The sequence below is a fragment of the Portunus trituberculatus genome, chromosome 40 (genome assembly GCF_017591435.1).
Source record: "Portunus trituberculatus isolate SZX2019 chromosome 40, ASM1759143v1, whole genome shotgun sequence".
Classification (NCBI taxonomy): Eukaryota; Metazoa; Arthropoda; class Malacostraca; order Decapoda; family Portunidae; genus Portunus; species Portunus trituberculatus.
Window position 1 is genome coordinate 13,000,104 of NC_059294.1, and position 25,000 is coordinate 13,025,103.

The following is a 25,000-nucleotide window of genomic DNA, read 5'->3' on the forward strand; positions in this document are numbered from 1 at the left end:
GCTCACATATACTGTGCTACATATGACCCCTTCTTTTCCCCTCACTTCTTTTAATTAAATGTTTTACAACATCATTCTTTGTATCATTTCCTTTTGATCTTCCACTTACACACACACACATACACACACACACACACACACACACACACACACACACACACACACACACACACACACACACACACACACACACACACACACACACACACACACACACACACACACACACACACACACACACACACACACACACACACACACGGACACAAGACCACAAAACAAACACAGGAAGAGGGACAGAAATGTTTGTTCAGCCTCAATTATGCTTCTGAACCAAAATAGATGCAGCCCTTGAGAGAGAGAGAGAGAGAGAGAGAGAGAGAGAGAGAGAGAGAGAGAGAGAGAGAGAGAGAGAGAGAGAGAGAGAGAGAGAGAGAGAGAGAGAGAGAGAGAGAGAGGACGAGGCTCTAAACTTGCATATAAAGACTAGAAGGCATAAAAATACAAGTTGTTGCAGCACATAACCCAGCAAACTGACGGGCTGACATCAAGGGGTGCTGTCATTGTTGCCTTTTTATCACTAGTGTATCATCGCTTTTACTACACGACAAGCCCATAAGGGGGTCAGGGAGGGGCGAGGCAGCACACCACGTCTCTCCGGTACTTGAGTGACTACGAGGTGGGTTGTGAAAGTGTTGCAGTGTGGAAAGATGGGCTGGTGTTGCATAGTGTTGAAAAATTGGGTTTGTGTGTTCTCATAATCAGTTTGAAGTGGTCAGGAGATGTTTGGCGCGTGTTTTGGCTAGTCTTTTGTTGTCTTTCTTCTTTTCTTGCTTGACCCTTTCAGTACTGGGATGCATTTTCACCTTGAGTTTGGGTACGATTAGACGATTTTACGTACATTAGGAATGCTTTATGAACGTTACAAGATTAATGACCAGAGTCTTCACAGTTTTAATCCCTACATAAGTTTCTGAAGCTGTATAAGTTCGCTAAACAGTAAGTAGAATGAATATGAAAACGCGTCATAACACTTAAGGAGGTTAAGTATCTTTTTTTTTTTTAACATAAAGAGGTAAGAGAAGCTGCAAGAAGTCGTCAGGTTTACACGTATTTTTCTCGTGTTGGTGCATTTTTGTTTTTAGTTTTTTCCTGGGCATTTTCATATAAAGTGTGTTTCATTTTGAGCATGAGAAATTAATACAAGTTAAAGTTTACTGTCAAAATGTTACTCGCACCTTTATACTTGAACTGGAGTTGAATGATAAGCAAATACATCAATAAGAGCAAACTATACTTATGCAGTAGAGTTGCCGTTAAGTATTGATGGAAGATATAGTACTTACCAGATACCTACGATTTATATACTAGCATTTTACATCTTTAACCTCTTCAGTAATATGACACGTTTTCATATTCATTCTGCAAACTGTGGTCATTACTCTTCTAACCTCCGTAGACCCTTCCTAATGGTAATAAAATCGTCTAATCGTACACAAATCTCAGGTTAAAAACTTCTTCCTAGTATTGAAAGGGTTAAGTACACTTCCAATTTCCAGTAACATAATCTACACTTCACAGAACAGTTACCATTTACCAAACAAGTCAAACGTTCACTATACGCGCACTAACTCCCGCTAACATCCGCACTGCACATGCAAAACCAATAGAGCAGACCTATATTGGCCTTGTATGTAGATATTCCAACCCCGCCACACCAACCCACACGTGTGCACATTCTCCCTTGAAGCCCCTCCTGCCGCGTCATCGCTCCCCCCAGCCCCACCACCCCTTCCCTGACTGACTGTATGGAGGTGAGGCGGCACGGAAAACAACGCTCAATGGTACAAATGCCGTCACTGAACATCAAATGGCTGCCACAGGAACCTGCACGTCAATGGCTGCATCTCGCGTCACTGGTTCGCTTCTCATCTTTCAAGCCACGCCCCCACCAGTGCATTCAGACGTAAGGGATTTTCAACTGTGCATATGGTCTATATATTCGCTGTTTCTAGGCTTTGGTTTCAATGAGAGGTTTTGGGTAAGGGGACTTTTAACACTAGAAACTTTTTTGTATATTCTACGGTACGGTGTGACATTGGTGCTGGGATAGTCTCAGAAGTCAGGATGTTAGTGCTGAGTTATTAAGGAGCTTTACGGATACTGAACTATTCAAAGGGAGTTCAGTACATTGTCCAAAAGATTTAATTAGATGTCAAAGGGAAATATTTGTCTTGCATTGAAAAAGTTACTCGGAGATATGAAGATAACTCGTTTACATCCAATTTTCTCACAGAAAACCCACAGAAACTCATAAACGCCTCCTGGAAGAAGCCGATTCAAGCCTGTGACTCCAGCTCTGAATTACACGTTCTAAATTTTATGGTTTGAAACGCTTTGTTCTCTCATCACTATTCCAAAGGCAACAGAGATGATAAGCTGAGTTGTCAAGCATGTTTCTCCCGTTAATGATATAAAAACCTTGTAAATTTGTCACTAGAACCGTAAAAACATTCTTAAAAACCAGTGTCACTTCAACTATAGTTTTTTAAAGGCGTGGCGCAGAGGTATTTCAGAATATGATCGTATAAATTAAAGCCAAAGACAAACACTAGAGTGAATTAAATAACTGGAGGATCATTGCCATAGCCAGGGTAGTGAGGCGGCACTGGGATTATATAATGTTTGTTCAGACACTTGCAGATATTGGAAGTCACTCAGCTGCCCATCAGCCGCCCGGAAACGGTGTGTTGACTCAGTGCATCCGCTCAATTAAACTCAGACATTCCGCAAACTTAGAACTGGAACTTGTATATTAGGAAAGGGAGAGAGAGAGAGAGAGAGAGAGAGAGAGAGAGAGAGAGAGAGAGAGAGAGAGAGAGAGAGAGAGAGAGAGAGAGAGAGAGAGAAAGGTAGCACGTTGTTTTCGTTTTAGCAAGAAATTTTCGCTCACAGTCATAACTTTAACTTAGATGGTATTGATTGAGGGTTCCCGAGTGTGTGTGTGTGTGTGTGTGTGTGTGTGTGTGTGTGTGTGTGTGTGTGTGTGTGTGTGTGTATCGATGCCGTTATTCGTAACATCAAAGGTCACGAATAATGCATACCAATTAATCAATCCTTTAACACTCCCTGAGAAACACACACACACACACACACACACACACACACACACACACACACACACACACACACACACACACACACACACACACACACCGCGCAGTGTACTGGTTAGCGCGCTCTACTCACAATCGAGAGGGCCAGGTTCGAGTCCCGGGAAGCGGCGAGGCAAATGGGCAAGCTGTTCACCTAGTAGCAAGTAGGTACGGGATGTAACTCGAGGGGTTGTGTGTGTGTGTGGTGTGTGCTGTGGTCTCAGTCCTACCCGGAGATCGGTCTATGAGCTCTGAGCTCGCTCCATAATGGGAAAACTGGCTGGGTGATCAGTAGGTGACCGAGGTGAATTACACACACACACACACACACACACACACACACACACACACACACACACACACACACACACACACACACAAGAAAAGATTTACCTCTATAAAACAAAAAAAACAATCTCACCGCTAACTGATATTGTTTTTCTCAATATTAATGACAAACGAAATATAAATAGACTCAAACAGTAATTCCACTAAAAAAATAGAGAAAAAAAAAATAGGCCTAAGAAGGATAAAGATGCTGGTGGTAATGGTGGTGGCAGAAGTAACATTAAGCCGGTAATGGTTATTCCTGTAGTATCGACGATAGTGGTAATGATGGTGCTGGTGGTGGTGGTGGTGGTGGTGGTGGTGGTGGTGGTGGTGGTGGTGATGGCGACGGTTCCTTCACCTTACCAATAACGAAAAAAAAAAAAAAAACTCACGAACGAATATTCAGAGAGAGGAAGGGACGCACTGCAGAAGGCGTTGAAGATTTGCTGACTATATCTGATCACTACGGTGCCTCCTTCAGCGTCTTCTGCAGGTTTAAGGGATTCGATTGTCTTGAGTCTTGGCAGCGGCGTTGAGGGAGCAGAGGACGCTATGTACTGTGCGAGGTGAGATAACAAGTCTTGGAAGGGCGGCACGAGGGATGAGCCGAGTTTTGTAATGACTTCTCGCTCGTCTTCCGGTGCTGCTGGAGGAGGAGGAGGAGGAAAAGGTGGAAGAGGAACAGGAGAAGAAGGAGGAGGAGAAGGGAAAGTTCAAGACCTGATCCTTTTTCTCTTCCTCTTTCTCCTTCCTTCATACACACTTTCTGTTCACCCATTCCCCTCTGCTTCTCTCCCTGATACACCTCACCTGCACTAGCCACACCGCTGGGAATCACTAAGACACCATCACCTCAACACAAACCGCCACCATATTTTTCACCTGTCATCACCACTTTAACACCAATCACTGTACCATCAACCAGCACCCTTCTACACCCTCCAGCACTCACCTACACTTCCCACACTACTGCACACACCAAATTCCAGCTATCCTGTCCCCAATCTCCACCTGCCTTCACTCTCCCCAACCTCCAGCAGCGGCCTACACCTCCATGTTCTTCATCCTGCTCATCACCTCCTGCAGCTCCTTCTGCGTGAATTCCTGCTCCACGTGGGTGAGGGAGCAGTCACTGATGGACCCGGCGCTCATGACGCTCCCTGACTGGCTCCTCTTTCTCTCATTGGGAGCACAGCGGGAGACGAAGAGATCCTCAGGAGTCTCCACGCCGTCTGGCCCTCGGATTTTGAGGCTGCTGGAGGGCGCGGCGCGGGCCGGTGAGGGAGAGCCTGACTTGAGGCTGTGTCTTCGTGCCATGGTATACCTTCCCTTCCTGACGGCCAAGAGTGTCTGCAGGAGGCGGCGATGCTGGTGCTGGTGGTCACTCGTGCCGCTCCGACTCTTCCTCTGTGGCGTGACGGCGACAGCGACGGCGGAAGAGCTGGAGGAGGTGAAGGCTGTGGTGGCGACGGTGGTGGTTGTGGAGTCGAAGACGAGGGAGTGGTCTGTAACTGGCTCAAGGGAGTGGGTGGGGTGCGAGGGGTGGAAGCGGGAGCTAGAGCGGCACCTACCTCCTCCTCCAACGCAGGCCTTCTCGCCCTCCAAACAGCTCCCCAGCGTCACCTGCGGGGGAGAGAGAGATACAAGGAGAGGGGCGGGAAGATTGTGGGGCTGAGTTATGCACACACACACACACACACACACACACACACACACACACACACACATGTTCATCTCCATATCTCTGTGTTTGCTGCCTTGCTTATACACAGATCAAACAGATGTTCACCATACCAAACATCTCTTTCTTATTATCCTCCTCCTCCTCCTTCTCCTCCTCCTCTATCTCTTCCTCTTCCTCTCCTTCCCAGGAATCCCAAGCATGTCCTGCCAGTCAACCAGTGAAGCACCTCTCGAAACTATGAGCCACGTATCATTTGTTTTGGGTGATTGCTTATGATTTCATCGGAGCTTCAATTGAACAACACGCCACGACACGAACCTCAGAAAGTTACTCCTGCTATTAACCATGCTACATGTATCGTCAAAGTGTCTGTGTATTGGTAGGCAACTTATATCTAACGAAGCGTATCGCCTATAAAGTAAATAGATAAATAAATAAGGTAAATCAATATATACGAGTAGATAAAAGATGGAGAATTTGAGAGAAAGTTATAAAGATTACAAAATAAATCATGCAGTATAATGGAATCAATGCATATAGGGAGGCGGTGGCATAGTGGATGAGGTGGTCAGCGTGGGGATCAAGCGTAGGTTCGAATCTCACCACGTACCGCCTTGAAACTATGCCATTTATCGAGTGGTTTAAAGTTATCTGCATGTCACCATGATACCCAGGTTCTTGGTGGTTACACCAAAGATGCGCTTGGATGGTGATATGGGCCCTAGGTATCACTATAAATAAAATTGTCCGCGTCACTAATGAGCGGAAGCTGAACAGCGCTTCCCACATAATTATACTCAAGTATGCCTACAGGCGCTATAGACCATAACGTAAAAAAATAATAATAATAATAAAAAAAGTAATTAAAAGTTTAGCAAACTGAGAAAACAAAGAGAAGAATGAATAGTAAGTAGTCTGAATATATCACGAAGAAAACACATCAAATAAGTAAAAAATAAACAAAAAACAAAATACTGGATAAGTGGAGACACCTCCCTTGTCACGCCTCCAGCTTCCTCATCCAACATTCACACTCATGCAACATTTATCAGCCTGACGCGCCAAACTTCTCGCCTCGCTCAAGCTTTTTTTCTTCTGTTCCTTCCCTCATAGAAAGAGCAAAGATCTTTCCCTCAGTCGTATAGGAGAGGCGAGTTGAGCCACGCACAGTACCTCACCACCCTGGCTTGTGTGTCTTAGAGGGACGCTTGGTAACGTTACAACTTTTTGGCTCAGGTCTCACACTGTCGCCATGAAATGAAATACAGAAATAACTAACAAAATAAATAGTAGATGAGTAAATGAGTGTAGAAATAAGACCATTCCAAAATATAGTGTCTCAACGAGGGACCTCTCCATTGCAGGTTCAGCTTCCTAACACAAGAAATCGTAGGAGTTTTCTGTCCATAAAATATTCTGTCCTTATAAAAAAATCGTTGTTATGTATAAGCTATCTCGAGTGTCTATAATAACGAGACAAAACTTCTGAAGACGTGAGAGGGAAAAGTAAAGAGAAGAAAAAGATACCACCTATTTTTAACACGAGTTATATAAGTAACACCTCAACAGGCAGACCCACACAACACTTATTACACACGCAGAACCTCACATATGATAGGTATTAAGAAACTTTGCTCATTCACCACGACAACTTCTAAAGGCCACAGAAATGATAACCTGAGCTCTCTACGGTACTTTTCCTGTTAGAAATGAATAAAACTTCCCAAACTATCCCCAGAACCATAAAAAAAACACCCATAAAAACCACCATACCTTCGACAAGAGCCTCAAAGTAACGAAGACGCGGCGCGGAGGTGTTTCATAAGACCTAAACATAGAGTATAGCCACAGCGCTACAACTCGACGTGGGAGGAACCTTGGGGACTCAACACGGAGAGCGGTGGATGATAGCCGATACTTTTGTGGAGTGAGTCGCGGCTGGGCTGGGATGGTAGGCAATTTATTCACAAAGGGCCCGAGAATCTCTAGAGCATCGTCCCTCCTTCAGGACTGATTGCGCGGCCTGGAGGAGGATCACAAGTCCTTCGGCTACTCGTGAAGGACCTTGGAGGCTTTTGTTGCGCGAAGAAGTCCTTTGAGTGCACTATGTTTAGCCCATGTGGGATTATAGTGTTATACGTAACAAGAGATGGGTAGAAAAAGACACAGGTTTGAGTGTGAGAGAGAGAGAGAGAGAGAGAGAGAGAGAGAGAGAGAGAGAGAGAGAGAGAGAGAGAGAGAGAGAGAGAGAGAGAGAGAGAGAGAGAGAGAGAGAGAGAGAGAGAGAGAGAGAGAGAGAGAGAGAGAGAGAGAGAGAGAGAGAGAGAGAGAGAGAGAGAGAGTGTGTTTATAGTGTGTGTGTGTGTGTGTGTGTGTGTGTGTGTGTGTGTGTGTGTGTGTGTGTGTGTGTGTGTGTGTGTGTGTGTGTGTGTGTGTGTGTGTGTGTGTGTGTGTGTGTGTGTGTGTGTGTGTGTGTGTGTGTGTGTGTGTGTGTGTGTCCCAGTAACCAAGTGCCTCGTTCAATCCTAGGTTTTCAAATTTTAAATAAGAAAAAAGACACACATTTCAGTCTGCAATTCATAATGGAAACACTTGAATAATATGACGGAGATGAAGGAAGAAGAAGAGCAGGAGGAGGAGGAAGAGGAGGAGGAGGAGGAGGAGGAGGAGGAGGAGGAGGAGGAGGAGGAGGAGGAGGAGGAGGAGGAGGAGGAGGAAAAGATAGCATGAAAGTCAAAGGGAAGGGTCGTGTCTCAAGAGAAGAGAGAGAGAGAGAGAGAGAGAGAGAGAGAGAGAGAGAGAGAGAGACAGAGAGAGAGAGAGAGAGAGAGAGAGAGAGAGAGAGAGAGAGAGACACACACACACACACACACACACACACACACACACACACACACACACACACACACACACATTGGGAAACACTAGGAACACAGACTGGCTGATGGAAAAGATAACTAGTAAAGTTTTTAAGCCCAGTATCAGTCAACTTAAACGTACCCACTCTCTCTCTCTCTCTCTCTCTCTCTCTCTCTCTCTCTCTGAAATGTCATCCAAATTATATTCCTTAACAATTCAATGGCTATACATTTGGAATTGAACGAAGGAAGGGGGAGGAGGAACAGGAATAGAAGGAGAAGGGAGCCCTGAAGGGGGAAGGGAGGAGGTGGTAGCGTTTGATGGGATGCGTGTGTGTGCTGGAATTGTTATGGCGAAGGGAAAGGAAGATATAGAAGAGGGAAGACCAGGAGAGAAGGAAAGCTGTGTAAGGAAAGGTGGATAAAGGGAGAAGGAAAAACAGGGAGGGAATGAAACAGAACAGAGGGAAGCAGAGAAGGAAAGGAAGAGAAGGGGAGAGAATGAGAAGGAAGGAGAATGAAGGGAAGAGAACAAATGATAAAGAGAGGAAAGGGAACAGAAACAAGAAGGAAAGAATAAAAAGCATAGAAGAGAATACACGAAAAGAGAAGGGAAGCGAAACAAAGAGAAGGGAAGGAAAGAAGGAAAGGAAAGAAAAGGAAAAGAAAAAGAAGGAAAGGAAAGAGAAGGGGAGAGAAGGGAAGGGAAGGGAATGGAAGGGAAGGGAAGGGAAAGGAAGGGAAGAGAAGGCAAAAGAAGAGAAGAGAAGAGAAGAGAAGAGAAGAGAAGGAAGGGAAGGGAAGGGAAGGGAAGAAGAGAGAGAAGGGAAAGGAAGGGAAGGGAAGGGAAGGGAAGGGAAGGAAAGGGAGAGTGTTAAGAGGATGTGTGGTGAATAAACGACGGCTGGGTGGGAGAGGAAGGCGAGGAAATGGGAGCGAGAGATGTAAATGGCGCGAAAAGTAGGAGTGACAGAGACGAAGAAGGGAAGAAAGAAATGGAAAAAAGAAGAGGAAAAGACTGAAGAAAAGGGAATAGAGCGGAGAGAGAGAGAGAGAGAGAGAGAGAGAGAGAGAGAGAGAGAGAGAGAGAGAGAAATCAAAGGAACTAATAATCTTGAAAGCCTAATAATCTCTTCAACTCTCTCTCTCTCTCTCTCTCTCTCTCTCTCTCTCTCTCTCTCTCTCTCTCTCTCTCTCTCTCTCTCTCTCTCTCTCTCTCTCTGCCTCTCCACTACAACCCGAAAAATAAATACTGGCATACACAGGAAGGAGGAGGAGGAGGAGGAGGAGGAGGAGGAGGAGGAGGAGGAGGAGGAGGAGGAGGAGGAGGAGGGAGGAGGAGGAGGAGGAGGAGGAAAGGAGGTCAAGCAGCATTCCAGGATCATCGGAAGTCAGGTCAGGGTCAAGTGAAGTGTCACCAGCTGCAACTTGACCTTAATAATGACCTTGTGGGGACATTCCGGACCAGCTGAAGGTTAAGGAGGAGGAGGAGGAGGAGGAGGAGGAGGAGGAGGAGGAGGAGGAGGAGGAGGAGGAGGAGTTGGAGGAGCAGAAAAGAGGAACGGATGGGGTGTGATTCTTGCCATAATTGGTTTGCTCTCTCTCTCTCTCTCTCTCTCTCTCTCTCTCTCTCTCTCTCTCTCTCTCTCTAAGACTCTTTCTTGCTTCCATAAACAGTACATCCATTTTTTCCTCTCCTTTTCATCCATATTATCCTTTCTTCCTCCTCTTCTTTCTCTTCTTTTTAACTTTTTGTATTTACCATAGTCTCTCATTGCCCCATTTCCATTTTCAATCTCCATTCCTTGTCATCTCTTTCATCCTCCTCTCTTTGTTATCTTATTTTCCTTTACGTGCATCATTTATCTTTTCCTTTCTCCTTCCCTGTTTTCCTCTTCCATCTCCTCCACCTCTTCATCCACCTCCCATTCCTCCCGTCTTTCCTTGCCTCTTTATCCTTCCCTTCCTCCTTCAAGGGACAAAAGGATTCCTATGCAATATCCGCGCAGATGACGAGGGAGGCACCGTGACTCACGCAGGTGGTGGTGGTGGTGATGGTTGTGGTGGTAGTTGGTGTTTAGTAATTTTATAAACGCTTGGGTGTTTTTTTTTTTTGTGTGTATTTGTGTGAGTGAATGAACAAATGTGTGAATAGAGTGTTTTTATCTGTGTGAGCGAGTGAGTGTTGGTATTTCCTCCTTGAGTGAGTGAGTGAGTGAATTAATGTTTTGTTTGTGAGAAAGAATGAGTATTTCCTGTGTTTTCCTTACGTATGAATGAATGAGTGAAAGAATGAATGTGGGTATTATTATTTCCTCTTTTTGTGAGTGTGTATGATAATTAGTGAGTGAGTGAGTGAGTGAGTGAATTATGAATTTAGAAATTGCTGAAACCAAATGAAACGAGCCCTGTTCTTTACAATCTTAATAAAAAATTTTGTGAAGAAAATTGAATGAGAAAAGCTTACCGGGGAGAGAGAGAGAGAGAGAGAGAGAGAGAGAGAGAGAGAGAAATCAAAGGAACTCCATTACATTACAGAGTGACTTAGAAGGTTTTTTCTCTCTCTCTCTCTCTCTCTCTGTGTGTTTTACTGTATGATCTGCTGCAGTCTCTGACGAGACAGCCAGACGTTACCCTACGGAACGAGCTCAGATCTCATTATTTCCGATCTTCGGATAGGCCTGAAACCAGGCACACACCACACACCGGGACAACAAGGTCACAACTCCTCGATTTACATCCCGTACCTACTCACTGCTAGGTGAACAGGGACTACACGTGAAAGGAGACACACCCAAATATCTCCACCCGGCCGGGGAATCGAACCCCGGTCCTCTGGCTTGTGAAGCTAGCGCTCTAACCACTGAGCTACCGGGTGTGTGTGTGTGTGTGTGTGTGTGTGTGTGTGTGTGTGTGTGTGTGTGTGTGTGTGTGTGTGTCACTGTTTGATCTGCTGCAGTCTCTGACGAAACAGCCAGACGTTACCCTACGGAACGAGTTCAGAGCTCATTATTTCCGATCTTCGGATAGGCCTGAGACCAGGCACACACCACACACCGGGACAACAAGGTCACAACTCCTCGATTTATATCCCGTACCTACTCACTGCTAGGTGAACAGGGGCTACACGTGAAAGGAGACACACCCAAATATCTCCACCCGGCCGGGGAATCGAACTCTGGTCCTCTGGCTTGTGAAGCCACTGAGCTACCGTGTGTGTGTGTGTGTGTGTGTGTGTGTGTGTGTGTGTGTGTGTGTGTGTGTGTTGTGTAGCTTTCTAGGTGCGGTGATCAGCTCATCTGTTTTGAGCCAATCACTGCCCTTCTGTCGCTACAGGGAACCAATCAGCGCCGCCCTTTCTTACCTGCCACTAGAGGGAGGAGAAGGAAATAGGATGAGGAAACTAGGAGTCCTCTTTGTATTGGGTTAGTCTCTCTCTCTCTCTCTCTCTCTCTCTCTCTCTCTCTCTCTCTCTCTCTCTCTCCTTGTGTCTATATGCACAGTCCTAACCACCTTGCCGAGTCTGAAATTCTATTATGTTCCACCACAGCACCAGGGACGTGACTAATACCTGGAATACATATTGGCAGGTGAGGCGCTGCTGGGGAGTAGTGGTGGTGGTGGCGACGGTGGTGGTACGGCTAAGCTGAGAATAATAAATCACACACCAGCTGGGATAATCATAGGATTTTTTTTTAACAGGTTTTAATACGTTTTGTAAGGTAAATACGTGAATTACCACTAATTAGGAGCATTTTCCGGGACACTCATCTCCTCATCTCTGCTACTTTCCAAAGGCTTCACAGTTTACAAAGTCGAAGCTAAGTCCAAAGGGTTCTAAAGAGGTTTCACGGTTCTAGTGAAGGAAAAAAGATATCTTCATTATCACCAACAGAAAAATCAATATTCGAGAACCAAGTTTATCGTCTGCTTGACCTTGGAAACCAGTCGTGGTGAGGAAATATAGTCGTTATCGTGGTTCCTGAGGGCAGGTCGTTATCTCGGGGTCGTGCCTTCCGGACCTCACTGTTTGTTCTGATATTGTGTTGCGGAGCGTGTTGGCAGCTTTAGGCTTTCCGTGTGCAGGTGTGCTTGTGTCCTGGTGTGCTGGTGTGTCTATTTCAGTCATATGTGTTTAGTCTTTGGGTGAACACAAAGGAACACAAGTGAAAAACGAGTAGCATTAGAATCTTTGTCCTAATGATTGAGCCATAAGAAGAGTATTGTCAAGCTATTGATGTATTGAATAAATATAAAGGTAGAAATCTATGTATAAATTCTACCTTGTCTCATTTTGCATTATTTCTCCTATTTTATCTTCATTTTGTATTCATGTTCTTTATTTCATTCCCTTTCGTGTTCTCCTCTCTTCCTCTCTCTTTCTTTTCTATACAGAGTTTGGTTTCCTTTCCTCAAATCCATTTTTACTCCTTCTCTTCATCTTGATGTTCCTTCTCTTCCTCCTCCATCTCCTCCTCTTCTTTGCCCTCCTCCTCATTTAATCTTATTCTCCGTCTCTCCTTTCCACCATCCTCTCTCTCTACTTCGCTCTCTTTTACAATTTTCTCTCCTAAAATTACCATTACCTCGAAGTCTCTCACTCTCTCTCTCTCTCTCTCTCTCTCTCTCTCTCTCTCTCTCTCTCTCTCTCTCTCTCTCTCTCTCTCTCTCTCTCTCTCTCTCTCTCTCTCTCTCTCTCTCTCTCTCTCTCTCTCTCTCTCTCTCAAGTTGTCCAAGACTAATGTTGATATGATATAGAACCACTTACACACACACACACACACACACACACACACACACACACACACACACACACACACACACACACACACACACACACACACACACACACACACACACACACACACACACACACACACACACTCAAGTTAACGGTGTTGTAATAATGTAACACGTAAGGAGACAAACTTGAGGTCCTTGCAGAAAAGGATGGGAAAATGAGGAGAGGAGAAGGAGGAGGAGGAGGAGGAGGAGGAGGAGGAGGAGGAGGAGGAGGAGGAGGAGGAGGAGGAGGAGGAGGAGGAGGAGGAAGACACCCAAAGCGACATCTTTAATTTCCTCGACGGGAAATTTATCGCGAGAACACAACTGAGTTTTCGTCTGAAGAATGTAAGTTGTGTGCAGTTTCCATGAATATCTCTCTCTCTCTCTCTCTCTCTCTCTCTCTCTCTCTCTCTCTCTTTTCACGATAGTAGATTGTAGGTAGTTAATAAAATTATATAAATGAGAGAGAGAGAGAGAGAGAGAGAGAGAGAGAGAGAGAGAGAGAGAGAGAGAGAGAGAGAGAGAGAGAGAGAGAGAGAGAGAGAGAGAGAGAATGAGAGAGAGAGAAGAGAATGAGAGAGAGAGAGAACAAATAAAGAAAGAGAACAAAGATAAAGGCGCTGCAATATGAAGGTTATTACATTCACACACACACACACACACACACACACACACACGCCCGGTAGCTCAGTGGTTAGAGCGCTGGCTTCACAAGCCAGAGGACCGGGTTTCGATTCCCCGGCCGGGTGGAGATATTTGGGTGTGTCTCCTTTCACGTGTAGGCCCTGTTCACCTAGCAGTGAGTAGGTACGGGATGTAAATCGAGGAGTTGTGACCTTGTTGTCCCGGTGTGTGGTGTGTGCCTGGTCTCAGGCCTATCCAAAGATCGGAAATAATGAGCTCTGAGCTCGCTCCGTAGGGTAACGTCTGGCTGTCTCGTCAGAGACTGCAGCAGATCAAACAGTGAAACACACACACACACACACACACACTGAAACAGAATCATGTCATATATTAATTATCATTCCGTGTGCAGTACAATTTCCTGTTTTTTTTTTTTTTATGAGCGATCCACAAACCCAATTACGAAATAACACTAAATAATCTGGTAATTTCGTTAAAAACTCACTGGTAGGGTTGATTCTCTGATTACTGGATAGTTTTCCTGAGGCAGTGTAAAAAGCAGCTCAGAATGTGAAGGATTAGAAAAAGGGATTGGTATTCTTTTTTTCTTATGTTGAGGTTTGTAAAAAAAACTATAAAAAAATAAATAAATGATGTAATATAGAAAATAAGCCAGGAAGTTGAAGTATTTTTTATGTAAGAGGAGAAACTAGGCAAGGGAAACAGAATAAAAAAAAAAAAAAAAGGTCCACAACTGCCAGTCGCCTTACAGGTCAACAGGGGAAAGGAATTAATGTTTTAAAAAGGTATATATAGTTATCAACGTCATTAGTTTTCCGTGAATGAGGTTAATTAAATAAATACACCAAAAAAAAAAGAACAAAGGGAAATTACTTTTACTGTTTCATGAAAGGGTTTAATGAAAGAAGCAAAGAAAATAATAAAATAAAAGTGGAAATAGAGAAAAGATGAAAAAAAAAGTTAATGAGTTGGAATAATCAAAAAGAACTATTATTACTTTCCATGTTTGGGAGTTCTTTGATACGAATATTGAAAAAAAAAAGGAAAATATTATAATTTCTTGCTATAAGGCAAAATCCATAACCTATAAAATGCATAAAAAGAGCTGCATTTGAATTAACGACGGTATTTGATGATACGTGCACACACACACACACACACACACACACACACACACACACACACACACACACACACACACACACACACACACACACACGAGGACGCAATATTTTCTTATCTTTCTTTCTTTCTCTTCTCTTCTTGTTACGTGACTTTCAACAAAATTCTTCTCTTCGCTTCCCTGCCCTTCAGTTTTAACAATCCTGGGTCGTGGTGCCTGGAGCTGTTGCAGACACCACTTACTTGTGACAATTTCCTTCTTTTCATCACATGTACAGCAGTAATAGTCTTTGTGCGTGTGTGTCTCCCTTTCCTAATGCATAAATACCATGACTGTTCGTGTGCCTGGATGTCTATCTCTCTTTCCTTTTCCTTTCAGTGTTTGAGGATTAGATATAAGTGGACGAGGAGGAAGAGGAGGAGGAGGAGGAGGAGGAGGAGGAGGAGGAGGAGGAGGAGGAGGAGGAGGAGAAGGAGAAGGAGGAGGAGGAGGAGGAGGAGGAGGAGGAGGAGGAGGAGGAGGAGGAGGAAGAGAGGAGGAGGAGGAGGAGGAGGAGGAGGAGGAGGAGGAGGAGGAGGAGGAGGTGGAGAAGTACGTAGGTATTTACAGACGCTACATGCCATTTATTTCATTAATGAGCTCTTTAATCCAACAAAACACTTTTTCACAATCTTTTCTTCATTGCGTCTCTCTCTCTCTCTCTCTCTCTCTCTCTCTCTCTCTCTCTCTCTCTCTCTCTCTCTCTCTGATAACCACAAACTAGAAACACAAACGGCACCAACACACCAACACAGAACCCTGAGGTACGCCACGCTACAACAAAGCCCTCCCTTTCTATACTATCTAATACATTATTACCTCAGTACCTCCTCTTTCTCATTCCCGTGCCCTAGAAAGTCCTCCATCCACATGGATAAAAACGAACCCTCCATTGCCTTTAATTCTCTCCTTCCTCTCCCCGAAGTAATCTCAAATGTGACACACGTTTCGAAGCTTTACACAAGTTTGGCTAATTGCAGGCAACTTTATCCTCTCCTTGTACTTCATAAGACTCTGGTGAAACTTTGCACGAGTTTTCGGTATAGTGAGAGAGAGAGAGAGAGAGAGAGAGAGAGAGAGAGAGAGAGAGAGAGAGAGAGAGAGAGAGAGAGAGAGAGAGAGAGAGAGAGAGAGAGAGTTGATAAAAGAACTATTGAAACTTTATTTTGCATATTCAATACGAGCCTTTCACTATGTGTGTGTGTGTGTGTGTGTGTGTGTGTGTGTGTGTGTGTGTTCGCTGAAACGTTAGATAGCCGAGTAACAAATTTACATAAAAAAGACACATTCTCCTATGCTATTTTCGCTCACACTTCCGCACGAAAAATTAAAACAAACAACACACACACACACACACACACACACACACACACACACACACACACACACACACACACACACAGACAAAGAACAAAACACAAAGGCACCCAAAATCTAAATACCACCAAAGAGAAATCTAAAATGAAAAAAGAAAAGAAAAGTTGAAATTTGAACTGAAAAAAAAAAATAATAATGGAAACAAGAAACACATTAGAGGCAGAGTATTGAAAAGTCACGCTCTGTTATCTCATGTTCTTCATTTAGCCGGCAGTTGTGTATGTAAAGCAATGGTATGTATGTTCCTCTTTCGCATTACATTGTTGATTAGTGGAGGAGGAGGAGGAGGAGGAGGAGGAGGAGGAGGATGAAGAAGATGGAAGAACGAAGAAAGAAGAAGAAAGAAAGAAGAAGAAGGAAGAAAGAAGAAGGAAAAATGAAGGAAGAAGAAGAAGAAGAAGAAGAAGAAGAAGAAGAAGAAGAAGAAGAAGAAGAAAAAAGAAAAGAAAAGAAGAAGAAGAAGAAGAAGAAGAAGAAGAAGAAGAAGAAGAAGAAGAAGAAGAAGAAGAAGAAGAAGAAGAAGAAGAAAAGAAAAGAAAAGAAAAGAAGAAGAAAAGAAGAAGAAGAAGAAGAAGAGGAGGAGGAGGAGGAGAGAAAAAAGTCATTCACTCAATAGGTACATATAGCAGATACCTTTAGCAAAACCGCCCTCTCTCTCTCTCTCTCTCTCTCTCTCTCTCTCTCTCTCTCTCTCTCTCTCTCTCTCTCTCTCCAACCCTTCACCCTCTCACCACTTCACGGAAACGAACGCCGCCACATACATATAGGTAGTAATTGCCAAACTACTTCAAACTACCACAACAATACGCTCTACTACGGGGAAGCCTTCATCTCCAAACTCAACCAGCCCTCGCAATCATCAGCACCCGCGTGGAGAACAACAGCAAAATGTAATGACTCTCAAACTCTGCCTGGTAATGGTGTAACTTCCCGCTGTAGACAATGGTACGTACGGTGAGTTAGTGAGTTCGATGGAGAGCACTAAGCGATATATGTTTTAGGTCATGTACGAGTATTAGAACCTTTATTTTTGACGCGATTGGCTCTTTGTCTGTCTCTGCTTCTGTCTCACTCGCTCGGGTAGCTGTAATCGAAAATTCATATGTTGCAACAAAGAAGGTATAAGTCAACAAGAACCCTTAGAAACCCTTAGAAAACAGTCCTTAAGAAAACCCAACGTTATTAACCCCTTCAGTACTGGGACGCATTTTTACCTTGAGTTTTGGGAATGATTAGACGATTTTATTTACATTAGGAAAGGGCTATGGAGGTCATAAGTTTAATGGCTAGAGTCTTCACTATCCTAATGCCCCACATAAGCTTCTGAAGCTGTATAAAATTTCCAAATATTAAGCAGAATGAATATGAAAACGTGTCATGGTACTGGAGGGGTTAAAAAGAATGCTATCCTAAGACCAGACAGATATATGACCCCGTGTTCCTCATCCCTAAGACTGAGGGCCAATTACCGTAATGAACCAAATAACCTCACAGCCAAGACCTTCACCCGACGCAGTGATGAGTAACTTCCCCTCTCCCGCCCCGCATACCGGTGAGGTGAGGTCAGGTCATTATGGGCCTTTGACTTACGGCGCCGCAACAACGAGGCCATAAAAGAAGGAAATTATGGACCCATCTCCTTTGGAAGTTTTTCTTTTGATCTTTTTTGTGGAAACCATTCATCTTCCGGGAGTCTTCATCTTTCTTGTCTTTTTTTTTTTTTTTTTTTACTTTCCACGAGTAAATAGACACAAATTAACAAATGAATGAACTAGTTAACTCTTGAAATAAATAAATAATGGACAAACGATTTAACAGAACAAGCAACCAACTGACTAATTTGCAGACCGACAAACTAACTGACATCTGAACTATCATCCGAGATAAAAAAAAAAATCTAACTAACCAACTAAAAACTAAGTAAACGAATAAATACAGAAACTTACAACACAGCGCTATCTCTCCCAAAAAGGAACTACCGCGCGCCATGATCGAACAAGTACCCTGTATAACGCGAGCTGGACACTGCACTGTACAGCAAAGTTCCCTCGTTAACAAAGGCAGAGTAAGCGAGGAGCACAGCACAGGATACCGACTTTATGAAAAAAAAAAAAAAAAAAGTTTATCAATAACCTGCTTTTTTTTTTTTTACGCTTCTAAGGTAAACTGATCGAACGTTTCAAAAGAGAGAGAGAGAGAGAGAGAGAGAGAGAGAGAGAGAGAGAGAGTATATCGTAAGGTTATAAAGATACAAGAACCATTTCACTTCTCTCAACAAATAACACTTATCAGATTAAAAAAAAAAGTGAATCAAATGAAACTTGAAATGAACACCAAATACGTTTACATTACAACAAATATCGTAGTTTTATTGATTTTTTTTTTTTTTCTGCAACAAGATGAAGATGAAACGGAGAGAAGTAAACAGATTAAAAGAAGAGAGGATAAGTACTGGTATTCCACATTCACCTCCTCTCTCTCTCTCTCTCTCTCTCTCTCTCTCTCTCTCTCTCTCTCTCTCTCTCTCTCTCTCTCTCTCTCTCTCTGTCTATCTATCTATTTATCTATATATTTATCTATCTATTTATCTATCTATCTTTCCACTCATATTCATCGTCCTATTACATCCGTTACTCATTATTTTTGCTCTATCCAACGATGAAACGGAGAAAAGAACAAAATGAAAGAGAGAAAAGAGATCATGAGTATTGCATTTTTACTCACCTGCCTTCAATTTCCACCCACCATCACATCACGATCCCTCCCCATACTACTGTTTCTCTCTCTCTCTCTCTCTCTCTCTCTCTCTCTCTCTCTCTCTCTCTCTCTCTCTTTTCAATGACTGATAATAAAACGAGGAAACGATAACCAAAATAAACTTAAAAACAAAGACAACACGACTATTCCTATCGCATATTCACTTGCCTCACTTCTCACCGCCACCACCACCACCACCACTACTAGCCCATCTGTACCGGCGCCATTATTTCCGTGCCCTCCATCAGGCGGCGACCGGGGCGACGGGAAACCAATGTGCTCAGACCGTGATTGGTGGCCATTTTTATACCCGAGACGAGAGAGAGAGAGAGAGAGAGAGAGAGAGAGAGAGAGTGGGTGTGTATGTATGTTGACCCGTATCTACAACAATTCATTAATAACTATCCTCGAATTTAATATGGAGCAGCACAGACGCGAGTGGGTGTCGGGAGCAGCGGGGACGAGGCAGGGTAGCAGCGGCGGGAGGAGGAAACTCAGCAAACATACATAAGCAGCACACAATTGATACTTTCCCTGGCGAGGACAACAATATGATGTCGTAAAACTGGCGGTATTAAATGTGTAGCTCCAGCGGATAGGCACATATTGCATTATCACCCACGGATATTAAATTCATAGAGGAAACAATTGTAATTCGAGTATCAAAATTGGTATACCCATAAATAAATGAAAATAATACGCATTTGTTTTGTACGTGTGTGTGAATGACATTGTTTATCAGCACACTACCGCGTATAAAAGGCAAGGCTGTAACAAAAGCGTGCAGATCGTTGAAATAAAAAGCCTTTTTCTGTACATGTGGCAGATAAATAGGTGAATTAACCTCTTCAGTACTGGAACGCATCTTTATCATGAATTTCGTGCGTGATTAGACCATTTTATTAACATTAGGATGGATCTATGAAGGTCAAAAAGATTAATAGCCAGATCTTCACTATTCTAATCCCCACATAAATTTCTGAAGCTGTATAAAATCACCAAACAGTAAGCACAATGAATATCAAAATGCGTCATGGTACTGAAAGGGTTAATAACAACTCGTACTAAAGCATGATATTCCTTATCCATGAATAACAAGAAAATATATAAGCAAATAAAAATCTTCATAGTCTCAGCTTACCACGACCAAAAAGAGCAGCAGCCAACACATAGGCAACCTGAGACCTACAGAATTTTCCCTTGTGGAGCACCGTAATGTGACTTCGATATTTACTGCGCCGGTGCTGAGGGGAGGTGGCGACTGGCGAGGCTGCGGCTGGACATGTTTGTGCCAGGGAGTAACTCAAGAGGAAGAGTGAGGTTGAGGGGTGAACGGAGAGGGTGGGGAGGGAAGAGAAGGGAAGAAAGTGCTGAGGTGTTTCGAAGCGAAGGCCCGTATTCTGAAACACTTGGCTCTCTCATCATCACTGCTTTCCAAAGGCTCTTGTTGAAGATACTCGTGTTTTTAAGAGTATTTTTATGGTTCTGGTGATAAGTTCGCAAGATTTCTAGTTTATTAAAAGGAGAAACGGTATTGAAAACCAGGCAAGTTGTTTCTGTGGCCTTGGAAAATGATCGTATTGAGAGGGGAAGGCGTTTCTGAATACGTGCGAGGAGAAGGAGAAGGAGAAGGAGACGGAGGAGGAGGTGAAGGAGGAGAAATAAAAGTCGAAACAGAAGAAGAAGCTAAAGGAAAATAAGAAGAAAAAGAGGAGGAGGAGGAGGAGGAGGAGGAGGAGGGGAAGATGGGGAGGAGAAGGAGGAGGAGGAAAAGGAAGAGGAGAAGGAGGAGGAGGAGAGGGAATCCGAAGATGAGACGGAGGAGGAAAACGGTCTTGACTCATTAGATAAGCTGACAGCCATCACCTAAGGATTTGTATGCACACCCACCCCTCCACTCCTTTCCTGCTCCCCTTCCCCAACGCCCACACTAATAACTCCTCTGCCTTTAAGCCACTTGAAGGGGTTGGCGTAATTGGACTGTGCAGTTCCCCAAGGTCTTCAGCAGCGCGTGGTGGACTTCTGGTCACCTTGGAGCTCATTTAGTAATCTGTCTAAGGGTGAAGCGGAGATGTCTCACTAAACAGCTGGCCAGACTGCACGTTTTCCTTATGCTCTGCTATGTTGGAGTTGTTTCCTTTGTATATATCCAAATTTGCGTAGTTTCTTCTGTATTTTCAGATTCTTCATCTCTCTTGTTTTTCTTGCATCTTAAATTCTGTAACCTTTCCTCAATTCTAACTGGTCTGTCACATCCACAACACGGAGTATCTATCAGCCTTCTCTGTGTCTCGGTGGTGTCACTCATTCACTCGCTATTCGTTCCTCCTCCAACAGCTAGACGATGCTTAATTTAACGAGTCTCTTCACACACACGATGATTTCCTGCTCCTCCCTCCTTGGCCTTCATTAGTAATTCTACTGACACTTTAGATAACCAGCACAAGTCTTCCCTCTTCTGATCTTTTCCACGTATCCTCTTTATCTTCTCCTGTGATCTTTGGCTTCCCTTCCTTTGGTCTCATTCTCAGAGTTCTTGTAGCACTCACTCACCCCTACTGGATATTTCTCACCTCACTAATGCATCCCTTCCGTGAGTTAATACATGGAGTGTTCAGCATCTCACTCTTCAAGTAACCCTTCAAAATTCACAACATTCTTGTTAATAATAATTGTTTCCAAGGACACACTGAATAAACAGGTAATAAGAGATAAAGTGGAGTGTTCAATCTTTCACTCCTATAGCCATCCTTCAGTATTCAGAGCACTGCAAATATTAATAACAATTGGTTCCAGGGACATACGGAATAGACAATAAACTTGAATAAGAATACGTTTTCTAAGCTACAGAACTATTAAATTAACTCCTTTACTGATTTCCTTAATTAGTAACCATTCTGAATTTTTTTTCTTTTTCCACCAGTCTAGTTTTGTACACAGCGAGCGACATTTTCTGTCCTGTGATTCCCTGACTTTCCTCCTTTTTATGTATTGAAATCCTTGTATCACTTCTGGGTTATTAATTAGTCAGACGTCACTCCTCCTTTCACGTATCAATCATTTCGTTCCCTCCTGACTTACTTTTATTCACATCCCGTCCTTGAGAACCACTTAGCCATTAAAATAACAAGAAATCTATCTTATATCCACTCACATTTCCATCCTTCATCTTTCAAAACTTTTCCCTCACAAATTCCTTCCTTTCAACAACAAGCACTGTTTTTCTCCATTTTCTTTCCACGTCTCCCCTCGTGTCCTCGATCTCGACTTTGTCCCCACACACCTGTCCTCTAATTTCTCCAACATTGTCTTTTAATTCATTTATCTTCCCCTCTCTTGCTGATCCTCCTCTTTAATCTGCTCCCTCTCTCTCCTTTGTGTCCTCAATATGTCCTCAGTTCTTCCTCTCCTCTCGTCTTTTCCTGAAATGTTGTTCCTTCATGCGAGTTTCTAGTTTCTCCACGGATCAATTTGCACTTCACTTCACGACTCACTACTTTACTCTCTTCTCCTTTCTTCCTGTCTTTCTTTCTTCTTGGAGACGCGTAATGAATCTGGTGTCGTCTTTGTGCGAGTTCTTCAGATTTCCACTTCATTAATAAGTCTGGAAATTTGATCAACACAGCACACATTTGTCAAGCCTGAGATGAATTACGGTTTCGTAGGCTTGAAAAGAAATCACAAACCTGTAAAACTAAAAAGAAAAGAAAAAGGGAAAATAAAGAGTAAAACTAAAATTGAATCTACAAGACTCGAAAAAACAGAACTTTCCAACTCAAATGAAGAAGATCCTTCGAACCAATAAAACAGCTCTATTGAGTCTAAAAGACCTGAAAAACAGCCAATAAAAACACTAACTCTGAGAACTCCTCCACAAAACAACAATAGCAACAACAACAACAACAACAACAACGTCTATGAAATGTGCTTAACCCAGAAAACAACGCCTATAGAAACTGAAACACCGAAAAAAATTAAGCTAAAGAATATGAAGCCCAGAAAAAATTGAGCCTATATAAATTGAAAACCCGGAAAAAGTAAGCCTACAAAAATCAGAAACCTTGAAAAAATTTAACTCACAATCTAGAGACCCCGAAAAACTGAGCCTGTAAAATCTACTCGTCCTTCTCAACTGCGAATGAATATAAAAAAAAAAAACTTTCTTTACCGAACGTGCTAAATCCGGGCTAAAATAATAAAAAGGAAATGAAAAAAAAAACAGCACCAGCACCAAATAATGAACGCATGAACGGGCTAATGCAACACCAATTTATTCCCGTCGATAATAATGCACTTTGCCCGGCGCTCACTTCACTTTCATATACCGGAGGACAGACCGGGAAAAAAGTAAAATATAAAGAAAAAAAAAAAAAAAGGATGAGGGATATGAAACGATTTTTTTTTACTCATTTTAGTTTCCTCCCTCTCGTCTAGGTCCAATGGAGACTGAAGGTGAATGAAGAGGAGGCAACATTTGAATAATCGGAATCATTTATATAGTACGTGTGTGTGTGTGTGTGTATGTGTGTGTGTGTGTGTGTGTAATTCACTGTTTGATCTGCTGCAGTCTCTGACGAGACAGCCAGACGTTACCCTACGGAATGAGCTCAGAGCTCATTATTTCCGATCTTGGGATAGGCCTGAGACCAGGCACACACCACACACCGGGACAACAAGGTCACAACTCCTCGATTTACATCCCGTACCTACTCACTGCTAGGTGAACAGGGGCTACACGTGAAAGGAGACACACCCAAATATCTCCACCCGACCGGGGAATCGAAACTCGGTCATCTGGCTTGTGAAGCCAGCGCTCTAACCACTGAGCTATCGGGCCGTGTGTGTGTGTGTGTGTGTGTGTGTGTGTGTGTGTGTGTGTGTGTGTGTGTGTGTGTGTGTGTGTGTGTGTGTGTGTGTGTGTGTGTGTGTGTGAAAGAGAAGAGGAGGAGGAGGAGGAGGAGGAGGAGGAGGAGGAGGAGGAGGAGGAGGAGGAGGAGGAGGAGGAGGAGGAGGAGGAGGAGGAGGAGCAGGAGGAAGAGGAGGAGAAGAAGCAGGAGGAAGAGGAGGAGATAGCGGAAAATGGGAAGGACCAAAAGAGCAAATAACAACAAAAATAGAAATAGAAAGGGAAAGTTTGTATGTTTGTGTGTATGTACGTGCCTTTACCTATCTATCTGTCTACCTGCATGTCGGTCTGTTTTCCCTCCATTCAGTGACACAAGGAGCAATTTTTCCCCACCCCGTGAGCAGATTCCTCTTCTATTAACACAGATTCCTCGCATTCCCTTCCAGTTATGACGTGGCGCCCTTCCTCTCACACTCACACGCCCACCCACTCGCCACCTACCCAGTGCTCTCCTCTGCCGCGCCTTTGCCGTATTGCTGACGAGGGTGACGACGCAGAAAAATCATAAGCTGTTTCATATATGTATATTTTTTTTTTTTATCAAAGGAAAGGTAAGACAGTGGAGGTGAACGGGTAGGGTTTCAGGTAAACGATTAAAAATTATGACTGTGTAAAAAAGATCAATTCTCAAGGCTAGTGTGATTAGAGGAAGCTCTGCTATTACTGGAGAGAGATAGAGATAGATAGATAGATAGATAGATGGATGGATAAAGAGAGAGAGAGAGAGAGAGAGAGAGAGAGAGAGAGAGAGAGAGAGAGTATATATATATTTAATTATCTGCATCTGCATTTGTGCGTATGCAATAGCTTGTCTGTTATTATACAAGTATTAATGACTGGCAACATCACAAAAGAATGTCCTTACCTGCTCTTTTAATCAGATAATGGAACATAACAAACAAAAAAATAACGAAACGCTAACAACAGCAACAACAATAACAACAGTAGTAATAGCAATAACCATAATCCAACTCGAATAAACACTAAAATAAAATACTAACAACAACGATGACGATTAGCGATACCAATAACCATCCAAGCCCACAGTAGTCAAAGGCATCACATGAGCCTGCCCACCGCTGATCAGAACCCATCATGTGTACAGTGAGGGACAAGTCGTGAACCCTACCAGAATCACCCCAGTGTTTCATAAGCGTCTCGTAACCCTCACTCCTCAAAACTCCTTAGAAATCTTTCTGTCAAGTTTCATAAAGTCAACAGCTCAATGGACTTAAGATCAATAAAAAACGACAATAAAAAAGCAAGACTAAGGAGAAAAAGTGACTAAGAGAGAGAGAGAGAGAGAGAGAGAGAGAGAGAGAGAGAGAGAGAGAGAGAGAG

The 25,000-nt window shown here is 43.3% G+C and overlaps 1 protein-coding gene across 2 annotated transcripts in view; it reads right to left on the bottom strand.

The window, feature by feature from the left end:
• LOC123516187 (pyrokinin-1 receptor-like) overlaps positions 1-25,000 on the bottom strand; it is a 225,224-nt gene that overhangs the window by 8,681 nt on the left and 191,543 nt on the right. Inside the window, exon 6 of one of the 2 annotated variants that reach the window (XM_045275371.1) lies at positions 5,057-5,108. In XM_045275371.1, the coding sequence (XP_045131306.1) occupies positions 5,057-5,108 (52 nt within the window). Of the gene's footprint in view, positions 1-3,557; positions 5,109-25,000 lie in introns of those variants that run through there. The other variant, XM_045275370.1, reaches the window with a different exon arrangement.